The sequence below is a fragment of the Argiope bruennichi genome, chromosome 1 (genome assembly GCF_947563725.1).
Source record: "Argiope bruennichi chromosome 1, qqArgBrue1.1, whole genome shotgun sequence".
Classification (NCBI taxonomy): domain Eukaryota; kingdom Metazoa; phylum Arthropoda; class Arachnida; order Araneae; family Araneidae; genus Argiope; species Argiope bruennichi.
In genome coordinates, this window is record NC_079151.1 from 137,496,558 (window position 1) to 137,510,576 (window position 14,019).

The following is a 14,019-nucleotide window of genomic DNA, read 5'->3' on the forward strand; positions in this document are numbered from 1 at the left end:
CTTCGTTGTCAGAAATAAAAAATGTGTATCATTAAATTGCATTCAAAACTTTTTTCCGTATATTGAAACAATCAATAAAGCATGCAAATCATTTAACAGGTTAAAGATACGTATTCATTATTATTATTATAACATTGCTGGAAGCACTTAAATCGGCACCTGATTTAGTATTTGCTCTTTTAATAATAACTTGATTTCTTAAAATAACATATTTTTAAATCGAGCATCGTGTCAATAATTACATAATCCTATTTTAAAGTTGTCTACAGACAAAAATATTTTTCAGGCTGTTAGGAAATTGTCTAGGACATAATGTAGGAGTGGAAATTTGTTTTAACAATTAAAAAAATTAAAAAATTTAATGCCAGATGGGATTTTTTTAAAGCAAAGGAAAAAATAAAAATATTACATATAAAATTGACAAAAATTATGAATCCTAAAACAAAGAATGTCTGGAATACAAGAATACTGAATGAATGAATTTGGCAATGTGAATTATGTATGAAAAGGTGAATCAAATGTATAAAAATGAGATGGATGTGGGAAATTTGAAGAAAATCATGGAAAAAATGGTTGATTTAAAAATTATGTTTTGAAAATAAGAGAAAATTTTTCTTTGAAGTAAGGGCAGTTTTGTTGTATACATTAAACGATAGCGCGCAAGCCCCAACTACTTCCGTCCCTGCATTTCTTCGGTACCAGGTAGATTATACTTTGTAGGTAGCTTGTAAGATCTCTTCTGTGTCTTTAAAATGTTCAAGATTATCGAAACGCCCGCTTCGTGAGAGGTATGGTCATTAAAACATTTTTTGTCAGCAAGAAGCCTGTCTGTTGCAGACAATCTCTGGCAGATTTGTGAATCTTATGGAGCTACTGCCATGGCTGAAGGCAAAGTGTGTAAGTGGGTCAGAGATTTAAAAAAATGGTTTCAGAGATTTCAAAGCTGGTCTCGACAACATCCATGATGAGCTCCGTTCCGGTCGTCTATCTGTGATCACAGACGATATAGTGGTTTCAGTTCAAGCGAAAATTCATGAGATTAGAAGCTTCACCATAAGCAGTCTTTCAAACGACTTTCCTGTAGTGAAGATTGTGTCTGAAAAGTTAATTTTTAAGGAACTGTGCTGCCGTTGGGTCTCTAAACTCCTAACCGAGCACTACAAAAACAAAAAAATTATGTGTTCCCTGAATATTTTGACTTATTATAACGCAGATGTTGACGCCACGTTGATTCGGATCATAACGGGAGACGAAATGTGTGTTTCACATGTCACGCCGGAATTGAAGCAACAGAGCATGGAGCGGGGGCGCACTTACACACACACTCCTTTAAGTGTCAAGGTCAAACAGACTCTCTTCCAATACAAGATCATGGCGTCCGTGTTTTCGGATAGGCATGGTGTTTTGCTGAACGACTTCACTGCTTCACACAGAGCGATTCAAAACAAAAGACGCGACATACTGATAGAAAGAATTTTACTACTCCACCACAAGACAAGGCCTCTCAACGCAGTTCAGAACCGAGTATTATTGGACTCTTTTGGCTGGGAAGTATTGGACTACCCGCGCTTACAGCCCAGACCTTGCGCCAAGTGATTTTCCTCTTTTCTGCTACCCCAGACATCAACTCGGAGGCAGCCACTACAATGTTGACGAAAACGGGAAAACGGCAATTATCTCTTGGTTATTGGAGCGGGTAATAATTTTCTTTGAAGAGAGTATTCAAAATCTAGTTTGTACCTTTTAATCTAGTTTGTACCTGGTAAATCTAGTACCTTTTCATTTGATCATCCTTGTAGTTAGAAATGTCAGTTAAAATCACAGAGAAAAATTTGAAACTATTCGTTGATAATGAGACTATAATGATGATTCGTTGAGACTATTCGTTTTCAAATTCATATTCGGTCTCTTGGAACTTCTTCTTGTGTACAGCCAACAACCCCACCACCAATGAACGTAGCAGTATCGACAGGATTTGTGGTGGACGACTGCTATCTTTAGCATAGTCTGTCTATAATATTCACCAAACTGACATCATCTTTGGGGCATTTAGCCATTAGTCGCCATTTAGCCATTGGTCCTGATTTCTGTACATTTCTTAAAAAATAGTAAACAGTTCCTCCACAGATGCATTTATTTTCCTGCTTTCTTCCAAATCTTTGAAATATGCGGACAATCTCCCCTGTCCTGATATAATTTGGATTATCACTGGATGGTATCATCTTATTGGCCTTTTGGAACTATTGGAATAACGTCTAATCAATTTTCAAAAGTGCTTTTTATAAGCACAATTTAAAAAATACAAAATAAAGAAATAGTTTGATTCATCCTTAAATACTATTAAATTGCTAAATTTACTAGATTTTTTTCCACAAAAATGTTGCTTGGTACAAGAAAATTTTCAAGGTAATTTTAACAGCAAACTATTTACACGCCACTTCGTAACAGCACAAAATTCGAAATCTTTCTTGTTAAAAATGATTAGTCAAATACTAATAATGTGAAATCGAAAGTAACGCAAATAATATTTACAGAAAAGAAATTTAAAATACATTGAAATTGCCTCAATCTTATGAAGCACACATCTTAGAAATGTAGCTCGAAATTGATTTGTGTTTTATTTTTCTATAAATGTACATAACGTAAAAAAAAATTCTTGAATTGGCATTGTGTAACAAATAGCATTATATTCAATCCATTTGCTTAACACAGTATATAAAATAAAAGATTTCATTGTCTCTGATAAGCTATAATACTTCCTTCAAATCTTTAGTATCGTCTAGAAATTCAGCATTCAAAAGAGTTTGTTTTTTGGCCCAGTTCTGAAAATTATTCTGCATATTGCAGGAAATATTTAATTAAAACTTATTTAATAAATGCATTTAGGCATCTACATAAAATAACGAAATAAAGTGTAACATATATTTTAAATACTAATATTAATAAATCAGCCACTCATTAAAGCCTTTAAAAATACTAGAGAAATACAATTTATATTGAGAAAAAATAAATACTCCTTATTATTGCTCATCAAATGGAATCTAAAATATTTATCATTCAAAATAATTATGTACAAAATAAACATGTACAGAACTGCTTTACCAATTACTAAGAGTTTAATATTTCGTTTATCCTTCCCGTAAGATTTTTTCTGTTAGGAAAATGTACAATTCCCGAATACATGATCTACTTCTAGGAGAACGAATTCTGATTGTATACCTTTTGGTGTACGGGTTTCAAACATTCAGTGAATAGGAATTCGAGATGTGTGTGCGTGCGTGCGTGCGTGCGTGTGCGTGTGCGTGTGCGTGCGTGCGTGTGTGTGTGTGTGTGTGTGTGTGTGTGTGTGTGTGTGTGTGTGTGTGTGTGTGTGTGTGTGTGTGGTGATATTTTAAAATCAAATTTTAACTTATTTAATTTCCTAAATTTTTAGCTTAATTTAGCCCATATTAACTTCATTCTGGAATGTTCTCTTATTTCCTGATCCAATTCCACCTTTTTTATTTAATTAATTCAACAGGAGCTCTGAAAAATGCTGAAATTAGCAGTTCCCGCTCTCCGAGTGAAGGGATAAAAAATTGTCAAGACAAGCACACTCTTTTAAAAGATTCCTATAATTCCCTTACCTGGGTCGACACGTGTAGAGAAATCCCTATCAAAATCTCACAGTATATAATTACGGGGATAAATTTTTCATTAGCTTTTCCTCTTTTCGCTCTTGTGTCGTTCTGTGTGATGGGTCTCGTCGCTTCTGCTTGTACATAAATAAGGTCTCCCGGGATGAAATAAAGCGATATAAATATGAAAATGTTAAGTTAAGCGAAAGTTTTAAAATATGAAAGTGTCTTCTCTCTTCTGTTCGATGCATGTATAAAGAAGTATCAAAAAGTTCAGATCTTAGCTGTCTATACTAATAAGCGCGAGGAATATGATGCATATCTGTGAAAACTGCAAATGCTGCCGAAAATAATGGAAATTTAAAATCATTCTTCAAACGCAAGTGATTAAAAAGGAAAAAGAATGAAAAAAAACTCCCACTGCTTGTTCAGCAATTCCTATTCGAACTCCAGCTCTTAGCCTCGACAAGAGACGTGAAAATTTACGTAAAATTTTGGCAAATAAAATGAGTGGGACAACGACCTATTTGTAAAGACTTAGAAATTCTGATTCAGTTTTAACCCCTAGGTAGGTGTGTGTGGGGGGGGGGGTCAGAATGAAATTTCGGCCACTCCTATTCTAATTTTAGCTCAACTGAATGGATTGACCCTATAGCTTCCTGTTTCGTGACCTTCGCTACACGTGCACTTTTTCAACTGCTTTCAGCGGATGCTTTTAAAAATATTTCAACTATTTCTTTGCGCGATGTCTGTAAGACCGCACCTTTCTTTTTGGGTTCCGGTATTATACAAGAATTAGCAGATGGCTCTAAAACTTGGTACTCGAAACATCATCCAACCTACTGATTCCCGTTTTGAAGCAGAGCTCCAGAAACTTTTAAATGAAGCAGAAAGTGATTTTAGTGATGATGATAATTGTACAGAAGTTTTTTTTTCGATGAAAGTTCGCATTCGGCTGATTCTGATGTTTATGTTCAGATATAATTAATTTTTCTAGTGTTAATGTATTTTGAAAAATTTCTACAATATAATAATATACAAAGAGAAATATCAACAGAATATATAAGTTGATTTTTATATTTGTACTTAACCTGCATGTTCGAAATATCCTCGAAAACCTATGATGCTGATAAAAAAAAAAGGATCAATTTACCCACTGTCTATTTTTTTTTTCATATAATTGTTGAATTTTACATTATATTGTCTTCTATATACCTTCATATACTGTAAAAATAAGTATGATTTAAAAAGTAAAAAGTAATATGTTTTTTTTACTTTACGCATTTACTTTTTTCAATGATAATATATTTTTAAAAATTTCTAGAACAAATATATATATATATATATATATATATATCAAGAGACATATCCGCAGAATATATTGGCAGATTTTCATACTAATACTTTCATTAGAAAATTTAATTTGAGTGCAAATAAAATGCTGTCTCGTAGACCGCACTTCCCCAGTTAAATCCTAAATTTTCATCTCCCCAATTAAGGGTTAAAGCAGTTGTGTGCCAAGTTGCAATTCTCTTAATGCACTAAGAACTAAAGATATTCTAAACCTCGACATTCCTTTTTGGTCATTAACAAAATGGATGACATTTAAATCTCATCTTTATCATGAACTTCACTCATACTTTTCAAAATTAGCATTACCTATTAGCATTACCTATTGATTACCTACATATTATATAAAATGAGGTTGAAATTTATAATTAATCTCATATTTCATACTTTGCCTAAACGCACTATATTCTGTATAATTGCTTAGTTATTTTATGCGTTGCTTGGAACATGTGAGTTCAATATCCAATTCTAAATATACCTCCTCCTGAAGTCTTGATGACGACCTCTCCGGCGGCAGGTCCCCTTCCATTATTATTGAAAGCTTGCACTGTGATGCCGTACTCCGTGTTCCAGCGAAGGTATTTGATCATGCATTCTTGGACTCCATCGGACACGTAGTCTACTCTCTTGTAATCATAAGGATCCAAAGATATCATATTTTTGTAACCCACGTAGAAGCCTCTCAGCTTTCCATTCCACCCGTCATGGTGAGGAGGCTTGATACAATATAAGAAACGAATTAGTCAGTTATACAGGGTATGTTACATATTCGTTCAAACTTCAAAGATGATAATAATAAAAAAAAAAGTAATACTAGAAAAATTAGCGATAAGGAATATTTTTAGAGAACCTTTGAATTTTTTTCCATTACAAATGATTCAAGAAATGACTGATAGATTGTTCTCCCAGGCTAAACCGAGACAATTTATGTAAATCAGGAAAACAAAGCACCATAACTTAACACGGCGAATTTTATTTCAAAGTAAAAAAAAAGAAATTAAATAAACAAGACATTCGACATTTATTTAGAATTGTAGGTAAATCACCAGGATAATGATAACGAGTTATTGGGAGATAAGAAAAATTTTAGTGATAATTTACTGAAGTATAACTGGGTCTTAATTGCTGTTAATCTGCAACCTCCATATCTCAATTACTGTTAATCTGCCTTAAAGACGTGGAGGTTTTGTCTAATTATAGAGTTTGTCTCATCCAACAGTTCGCTGTGCAAAGAAGCCTGTGAGTTAAACATATACTTCACTCGATATTAATAAAGCTGTAGGTTTTTGATATGGAACCTGTATAGATGTTGTATAATATAAATATAATGCAAAGTTCATTTACATACTAGGACCCCTTTAGTACAGTCCCTTATCCCTAAGGAAATGTTTGCTCATATCGATTGGGATATTATAAAATTGCCTTTTATATATAACTATAGATACTCTCTAACCATGATAGTCAAATTTACAAGAGAGCCAGAAGCTGCACTTATGGCTGACATAGAAGCGCAGACTATATCTAAAGCTCTTGTGATGACAAATCATTGGATCGTGAAATTTGAATCGTGGATTTTTGAGTATTTTTTAAAAACTGCTTAGTGTTTATTAACGCACACTCTACTTTGCAAATATGATAGGGGTAACTTTCATCGTTCTCTTAAAGAGATTTTGTCCTGTCATCCTGTCAACTGTTCAGAGAAAGGACCTCAACGTATCAGCTGCACAATTAGCATAAGAGTTAATTCTTCATCTTTTTGGATTGAACGTTGTCCTCATTTCATAACTCGGTTGCAATGACTCTTCAGAGATGCAAATCCTGCACATCTTCTAAGTAACGGATATCATCTGATCTATAACAAAAGGAACTAAATACGTGAAATCTTTGTACGCTGGTCTCCATTCAAGACAGAATTTCAGTCACTTTATAAGGGCTCTTTTGAAGTGGTAAGCTACCTGCCCATCTCTCTCTCTCATTCATGTTCAGGAAGAAACAATGAATCTATCTATGATCCCCCCGGGGGGACACCTCGAAATGAAGATGAGATGCTTCCGGCATAGAGATTGGATCTCTACCATCCTGGAGGGTACACGAAAAGGGGAGGATCGATGACGATCCCATCGATGACGGGACTTATTTCCTTAGGGAAGGGTTATACCGTGGCCGGTAATGGCTTTTAGGACTCAACCCCAGTTTCCGCCAGTGTTGCTGTTGCAGCGGTCCGTTCATTCAATATTATTTATCCTTGTGCCATTGGACGGATCGGAGAGGTAGTGATATGACTTATATCTATCTATCTTTGGTACAAAGCCTGCTTTCGTCTTGGTAGAATTGGTACAGCGTCTGATAGAGAATAAGCAGCAGACTTGTCGCCCAATATCAAGTAAGGTGGGCAAGTTCTGACTCCCTTTTCAAGATTGCAGGTGGTGTCATTTGGCGTCACCTACCTCATTTGTGGTATTATTAAATTATTAATATAATTTAATAATTGAAAGAAACTGTCTTTCACTCAGTCATTCACTCATTCACCTGGAGTGAAATCATTTGCGGGTAATTACATATTATTGATGTATTTTTTAACAAGTCTGCTAGCCCTATTTTACACCTTCTCAATTATTTTAAAAGTTGCTTAATAAACAGACAAATTTTAAATTGTTTGCTTCTGACTGTATATAATTATATGGGGGGAGGGGTTCGATCACATGAAGTTTCTTATAAATTACCGGATGTCGGGATTAGTTCCCCTTCCTTATCCCAGATGGAAGAGCATTCCCGTAGTCTTGAAAATTATACCGAAAAGATTTCTTATTTGCTTGCCTAGTCAAAAAAGGTAGACGCTCACGTGGAGTGTGAGTGATCAGTAGCTCTGGAGGAAAAGCAGAGCCAATTTATTTTGATGATCCCGCGGAAACCCAGCGAGTTTTTAGTGAAATTAGTATTTTATGAAGAAAATAATTTTTATTGTCTTTAAGAAATATTCGTAACAATGTTATGGAGTTGCTTATCTGAAATTGTATAAAAATTGTATAATAAATGGATGAATAGTCAAAAAAACTGATTCCTGGTTTTTCTTGCGTAGAATCCTCTGTCTTTTGCAAACAGGAGCACAGACTATGTGCTCACGAACAGTGCAAAAATACTTCTTTACATAACATAACGCCATCCTGTGCCCCCGGTACCTATAACACTAAGTTATCTAACCAGTTGGATGAACACAAGATGGAAGGAAAAAAAAAGAAAAGAAAAGAAAGAAAGAAAATGTTGGTAGAAAGAAAGAGACGACAGACCATCCAGGGTTCTCCAGAGAGAATCCCAACGGTGTCAAATCCTACACGACTGTATTTAATTTTTTGGTGACGTAATAACCGAATAGAGGGGACAAGGATACTTAAACAAATGGTCACTATGGGTTCAACTTACAGGGAAACGAGATTACTAATTGAAAAAACTGATAAATTACATTGAGAACATCTATATGATATGTATAAGCATATAAATTATCACTGAAAGGTCAGAAATCTGTAACGTCCTTCTGAGTCCTGTGGTTTTGATTTCCTTCGTCAGAACTGCGCTTTTGAGGGACTTTTGAAGTTATAATTTCGGCTGATTTTGATAAGTGGCATTTTGGTCTCAGCTATTGTGTTGTCTTGAAGAGGTCTTGGTATTTATGAATATGGTTTACTATGGAGTGGGTCTTGCCGCGTGAAAGGGTATTCGATGCAACTCTCCTGTACCATTCTTCCTCGAGACTTGTTTCTGGCTTCCTCATGTGCCATGAGAGAGTCAGTAGGCATTCAGTGGCATAGTGAATTGGGGATCCTATCTCCCCACAGCTACAATAAGGAGAGTTGGCCAGGTGGAATCTGTGTAGGTATGTCGGGAATGGGCCGTGTCCAGTGAAGAAAAGGACATCCGCTCTGTTCCAGTTGGTCGCGTAGAGAGAAACTTTCGGTATTATGTTGAATGTGGAGCGGCCTGTTTCGCCTTCTTCCCATTCCTTTTGCCATCTTGTCATCATATCGGTTTGGAGGATGTTCTTCAGATGACATCTTGGAAGCTTCATTACATTCCGATCTTGATTAGCATTAGCCGCTGTTTTGGCTAGTTTGTCCGCCGCTTCATTCCCTTCATAGCCTACATGTGCCTTGATCCATGAAATTTTAATGTGAGGATTTGCAAGAAGAAGGGTGAATGTATCTCTTGCTAATTGGCTATTAGATTTTGGTGAACTTGAGGCTTGTATACTTGCTTTATTGTCGACGTAAATTGTGATGGGATCTGATGTAGGAAGAGAGGTTGCGTATTTGACTGCTCTATTGAGTGCTAGTAATTCAGCTTGGAAGACCGTATTTTCTTTCAATAGGCTGGTTGACCACTGGTGTATAACCACTGCATCCTGCACAACACAAAATGCAGCCCCAACTCCTGCTGAGGTCTTTGATCCATCGGTATAGATCCCGAGTATTAAATTCTGAAATCCACCATCCTCCAACGAAATTTGATGTGCTTGGAGATGTTTGGAAGGATGTGACGTCCATCCCGTAGCTCTGTGTTCATATTCGTATGAGCTGATGTGTGGCATATCATGTACGATTCCACGAAGTCTATACAGTTCAGTCATTCTTGCCATCATCTGAAGCTGCAGATGAAGTGGTGGCAAGCCAAGGATAACCTGAAGTGCTGCGGTAGGCGTGGTCTTGTATGCTCCCGTAATTGCTAGCAGAAAGCCTCTTTGGATGGAAGAGAGCTTTCTTGCTAATCTAACCGTTGGGTGGAGGCACCAAACTCCTGCTCCGTGTGCAAGCGAGGCCGTGCGCGAAAAAGATAAACAGAAGTAGCTATGCAGGAGGCCGAAAGGTTGAATTCGTGACGTCACAGTCGAAAGCCTCTGCTTAGCTCTGTTGGTGATGTAGGAAACGCTATTCCTATGCAGAAACTAACTATTTCGTCTTTCGATAGTAATTTTTCTATCGTTTTTTACGGATTCAAACTAACCTCGGAATGAATAGCAAATACAAACTAAGAATTCATAAAACCTCTTTAATTAAACATTTATTTTCTTGCGGATTAAGACCTTTGAAATGAATAGGGGATTTGTATTTTTAAATCCATAAGTTTCCTTTCAAATCAAATCGCATTTACAGAAACACAACAGAAGTACAAAGTTTTTGGCATTTACTTATTACTGAATGAGTTTTTAACGTCGACGATTAATTAAAATAAATATTTGAAAAAAAATAGTACAAGTAAAATAAAAAACTTTTAAAGAGGCTTTGACACAAATTTCAATTGCAAGAAATGAATTTTGATAGAGGATCACCCATTGTTTAGAGAAAAAGTACCAGAAACCAAAAAGCATTTTTTTTCATATTCATAAAATAGCATATGCAAAAAACTGATATTTCATTAAAAAATCAATTTTAAAAAGATTAATTCAAAGCAGGAAATTCTGATGTTGGATAATCCAGTGTTTTGAGAAAAAATATACAAAAACGATAAATTATTTAATTTTATTTACATAAATTTCTAATTAAATTGTTAGAAACAGCTTTCCACATCACCCTGGGGGTACTGTTTCTAGATGCACTGCCCCTTTTCAGAAATATTAAGCGAAGGTGCGTTCCCCAGTAGGTCTATTTCCTTCGTTTGCTAAAAGATTAATATCCTAAAGTTTATCCTACTAAGAAAAAGTTGACAGTTTTCTTTTCAAATTTTTAGCTCTAAGCTGGTCATTCTTAATAATGGAGCACAGGTTCTACAAAAAATGTAAGATTAAAGCTAACTAAAATTAAAAAAGCTAAATTAGCATTAAGTTCAAGGATCTCGACAAATTTAAATTATTACCTGTAATAAAAATAATATAGGAAATATTTCATTAAACTATTTCAAATTAAAATTCGTCATTCTGTATGTTTAAAAAATAACTGCGTTTCTGAATAATTTTCTAGCGATTTCCTCCAAAAACCTATTATTTTCTTTTGTCCACAATTGAATTTAAAAAATTATGTATACTTTACATAAAGAGAAAAAGTCCGTTAATTTTCAGCCGAACAATTTCGTTTTGCTCGGCCTGCACAAGCGAGTTGATTTTTTCCGTACTTTAGGCTTAGCCGATCTCGGAGAGTAACATTAATTTCTAACCATTATGAAATGCTTACATTTAAAAGAAGCTATTGAAATTTCTAAGCTTTAGAAAAACCTAAGAAATGCTTAAATTACATAATTAAATAAACGATAATGTAGAGGTAATATAATCAACAATTAAAGCATCAAATTAGACTTGTCACCACGTGAGTAAATACTAGAACAACTTTATATCTAAAAATATTGCAATCAAAGTTAACTCTAAAATATAACTAGATTATATTTTTGTATGGAACTAACATAAATTTAAAAAACTTACTTTAGAATGAGTTAATCCAAGAATACACCGGAATTTCGATATGTATTTCTTTAAATCACGCGCGCATTCCAATCGCAAGCACTCAAACGAAGGCTTTACGCTGTGACGTCACAGCAGCTAAATTTCTCATGTTAATGGCCTCCTCTAGGTAGCGCTCTTGTCTTTTTCGCGCACGGCCTCGGTGCAAGCATCCTTTCAATGACTGTCTTGTACAAAATTTTTCTGTGTCGAAGTGTTATTCCCCAGGATTTGCCAGCTATTTTGAGAAAATTGAATTGTTGTTGTTGCGCTTTCAATGCTAAATGCTTGAGGTGGGTATTCCAATTCAATTTATCATCAATATGGACACCTAGGTATTTAATGGCGTGAGTCTGCTTTATTCTTTCTCCCTGCCAATAGATTCTGGGTCCTGCTACCCATTTACTAAACAGAATAAAGTTGGATTTCTCCGTGGACACTTCTAGATTGTTTATGTCAGCCCAGGATACGAATTGTGCTATTGATTCTTGAGTATTTTGTCTTAGATTTTCTTTTGTTTTGGCTTTAATGACCAGAAGAAAATCATCGGCGAATGCTTGGATAGTTGTATGGGCAGGCCAGATTTTACTAAGCAGATCGTTCGCCACCAAGTTCCACAGAGCTGGACCACTGCACGATCCTTGGGGGTAGCCTTGCTTCTGTTCTCTTATGGCCCAGCCTTCTTGAGTGTTGAGGATTATTTTTCTGGCATGTAGCAAGTTTTCAAAGATGTTTCTTAAATTTTGGGGACATTGGAGTTTATCTAGATATTTAACTATTGAATGGTGTTGGATATTATCAAATGCCCCTTTGATGTCCACTGAAAGTACCAGAATATTGTCTTTTTCCCTTTTTCCATCATAAATTTTTCTACAATCTTTTTAAGAGCAGCATCTATAGATTTTCCTTCACGGAATCCAAACTGGTTATTGTTGATGAGTTTATTTGATTCTAGAAAATAAATAAGACGTTGTGTGAGTAATTTTTCTAGAACTTTTCCTATAGTAGGTAAGAGAGCTATTGGTCTGTATGACGGGGCTAGTTTAGGGTCTCTTCCAGTTTTTTGAAATAGGATGATATTGCTTATTTTAAATGGATCCGGGAATTTTTCTAGTGAAAGACATTTATTAAAATATTCTTTGAAGAGGGTTGGAAAATTTTTGTTTATTGTTTTCAGAGTTAGATTATCGATACCGTCATATCCTGGTGCTTTTCCATGAGGGAGATTATCAATGACCTGTGCTATTTCTTTTTTAGTGAAAGGGCAATCATTAGGGGTGGTGGTGATTTCATGTGTTAAAGATGGGGTTGAATTTGGGAATGGAAAAATTTGTTCTAATATATCCTGGGCTATTTTTTGGTGTCCTCCTTCTGGACTGATATTGTTCAAGACTGTTAGTTGAGATGGATGAATTGTTTTCCTAAAGGCAGCTTTGAAATGTTTCCCATATGGATTTGCAGCTTCAGTGCAAAGATCTTTCCAACCATCATTTTTGGCTCTCTTGACTTTCTTCATATATTTTTTGGCTTCTGTCTTCCACTGCAAATATTTTTCTGATCTTTCCTCCGAACTTGATCTTTGGGCCCTTCGCCTCAATGCCTTAATTCTTTTCTTTTCTATTTCTAATTTGTCTGTCCACCAAGTTGGGTTTTCGGTCAATGGCTGTTTCTTTATTTTAAATGTTTTATTGCAGGCTTGAATTATTGTTGCTTGAAGAAGGGAGGTAAATTCATTTAGTTCTTGTTGGGTATTGCAGTTCTTGATTATGTTAATTAGTTTTTCGACATGAAACTGAAACTGCTTCTGGAATTTATTATGGTTTCCATGGAGGGTTTTAAACCTATTGAAAATGTGGCTAGTAATTATTGTTCTTATTGTTGTCTGAATAAATTGGTGATCACTAAACGATGGTTCTTCGAGAACTTCCCAAGAGGCTACCTTTGTGATCATTTCCTGCGAACAGAATGTCAAATCGGGCCAACCCACATCTGTATTTCTCGTGAAGGTAGGTGGGGCATCTGACGAATTGTTGATAAAAAGGTTATTAGCCAGTAGGAAATCCACTATTGCAACACCTCTGTAGTTGGTGCGATGATATCCCCAAAGAGGATTGTGACCATTCAGATCGGCTCCTACAAGGAAGTTTGCATTTGGTAGCATTCTTATAATATCCTGGATCTCTTGTAAAGTTTCATTGATATCCGCTATTGGAGAAGAATAAGCTGAAATGAGTGTTATAGGTTTGTTGTCCATATGGAGTTTGATTGCTATTGTATTTTCCAATTTAGCTACTGTAATTGCTTTATGGATGGTTTGGGAAATAAAAATTGCAGCTTTATTTGATGTGGATGTGAAGATATTCCAAGACATCGGCAAACCTTGTATTTTATTGTTGTACACATATGGTTCTTGTACCAAGAGAATGTCCGTTTTTAATTTTACCACAGTTGGGTGGAGGTGAGTGGTTGCTGCTTTAGTTCTGCCAAGGTTAATTTGGAGAATATTTAAATTTTTATTGCTGGAGAAGGAAGAATTTAGAGTGATATTAGTTGTCATTAATAATCCCTGGTCCGTTTAAATGCTGCTAGTGCTTTTTGGTAGCAGGGGCATCGTGGGTCTATGGCCATATG

The 14,019-nt window shown here is 35.4% G+C and overlaps 1 protein-coding gene across 1 annotated transcript in view; it reads right to left on the reverse strand.

Annotated features, from left to right (window-relative positions):
• LOC129968784 (protein sidekick-1-like) overlaps positions 1 to 14,019 on the reverse strand; it is a 47,370-nt gene that overhangs the window by 32,922 nt on the left and 429 nt on the right. Inside the window, exon 2 of the mRNA XM_056083073.1 lies at positions 5,446 to 5,683. Within this exon, the coding sequence (XP_055939048.1) occupies positions 5,446 to 5,623 (178 nt within the window). The 5' untranslated portion in view covers positions 5,624 to 5,683. The remainder of the gene's footprint in view (positions 1 to 5,445; positions 5,684 to 14,019) is intronic.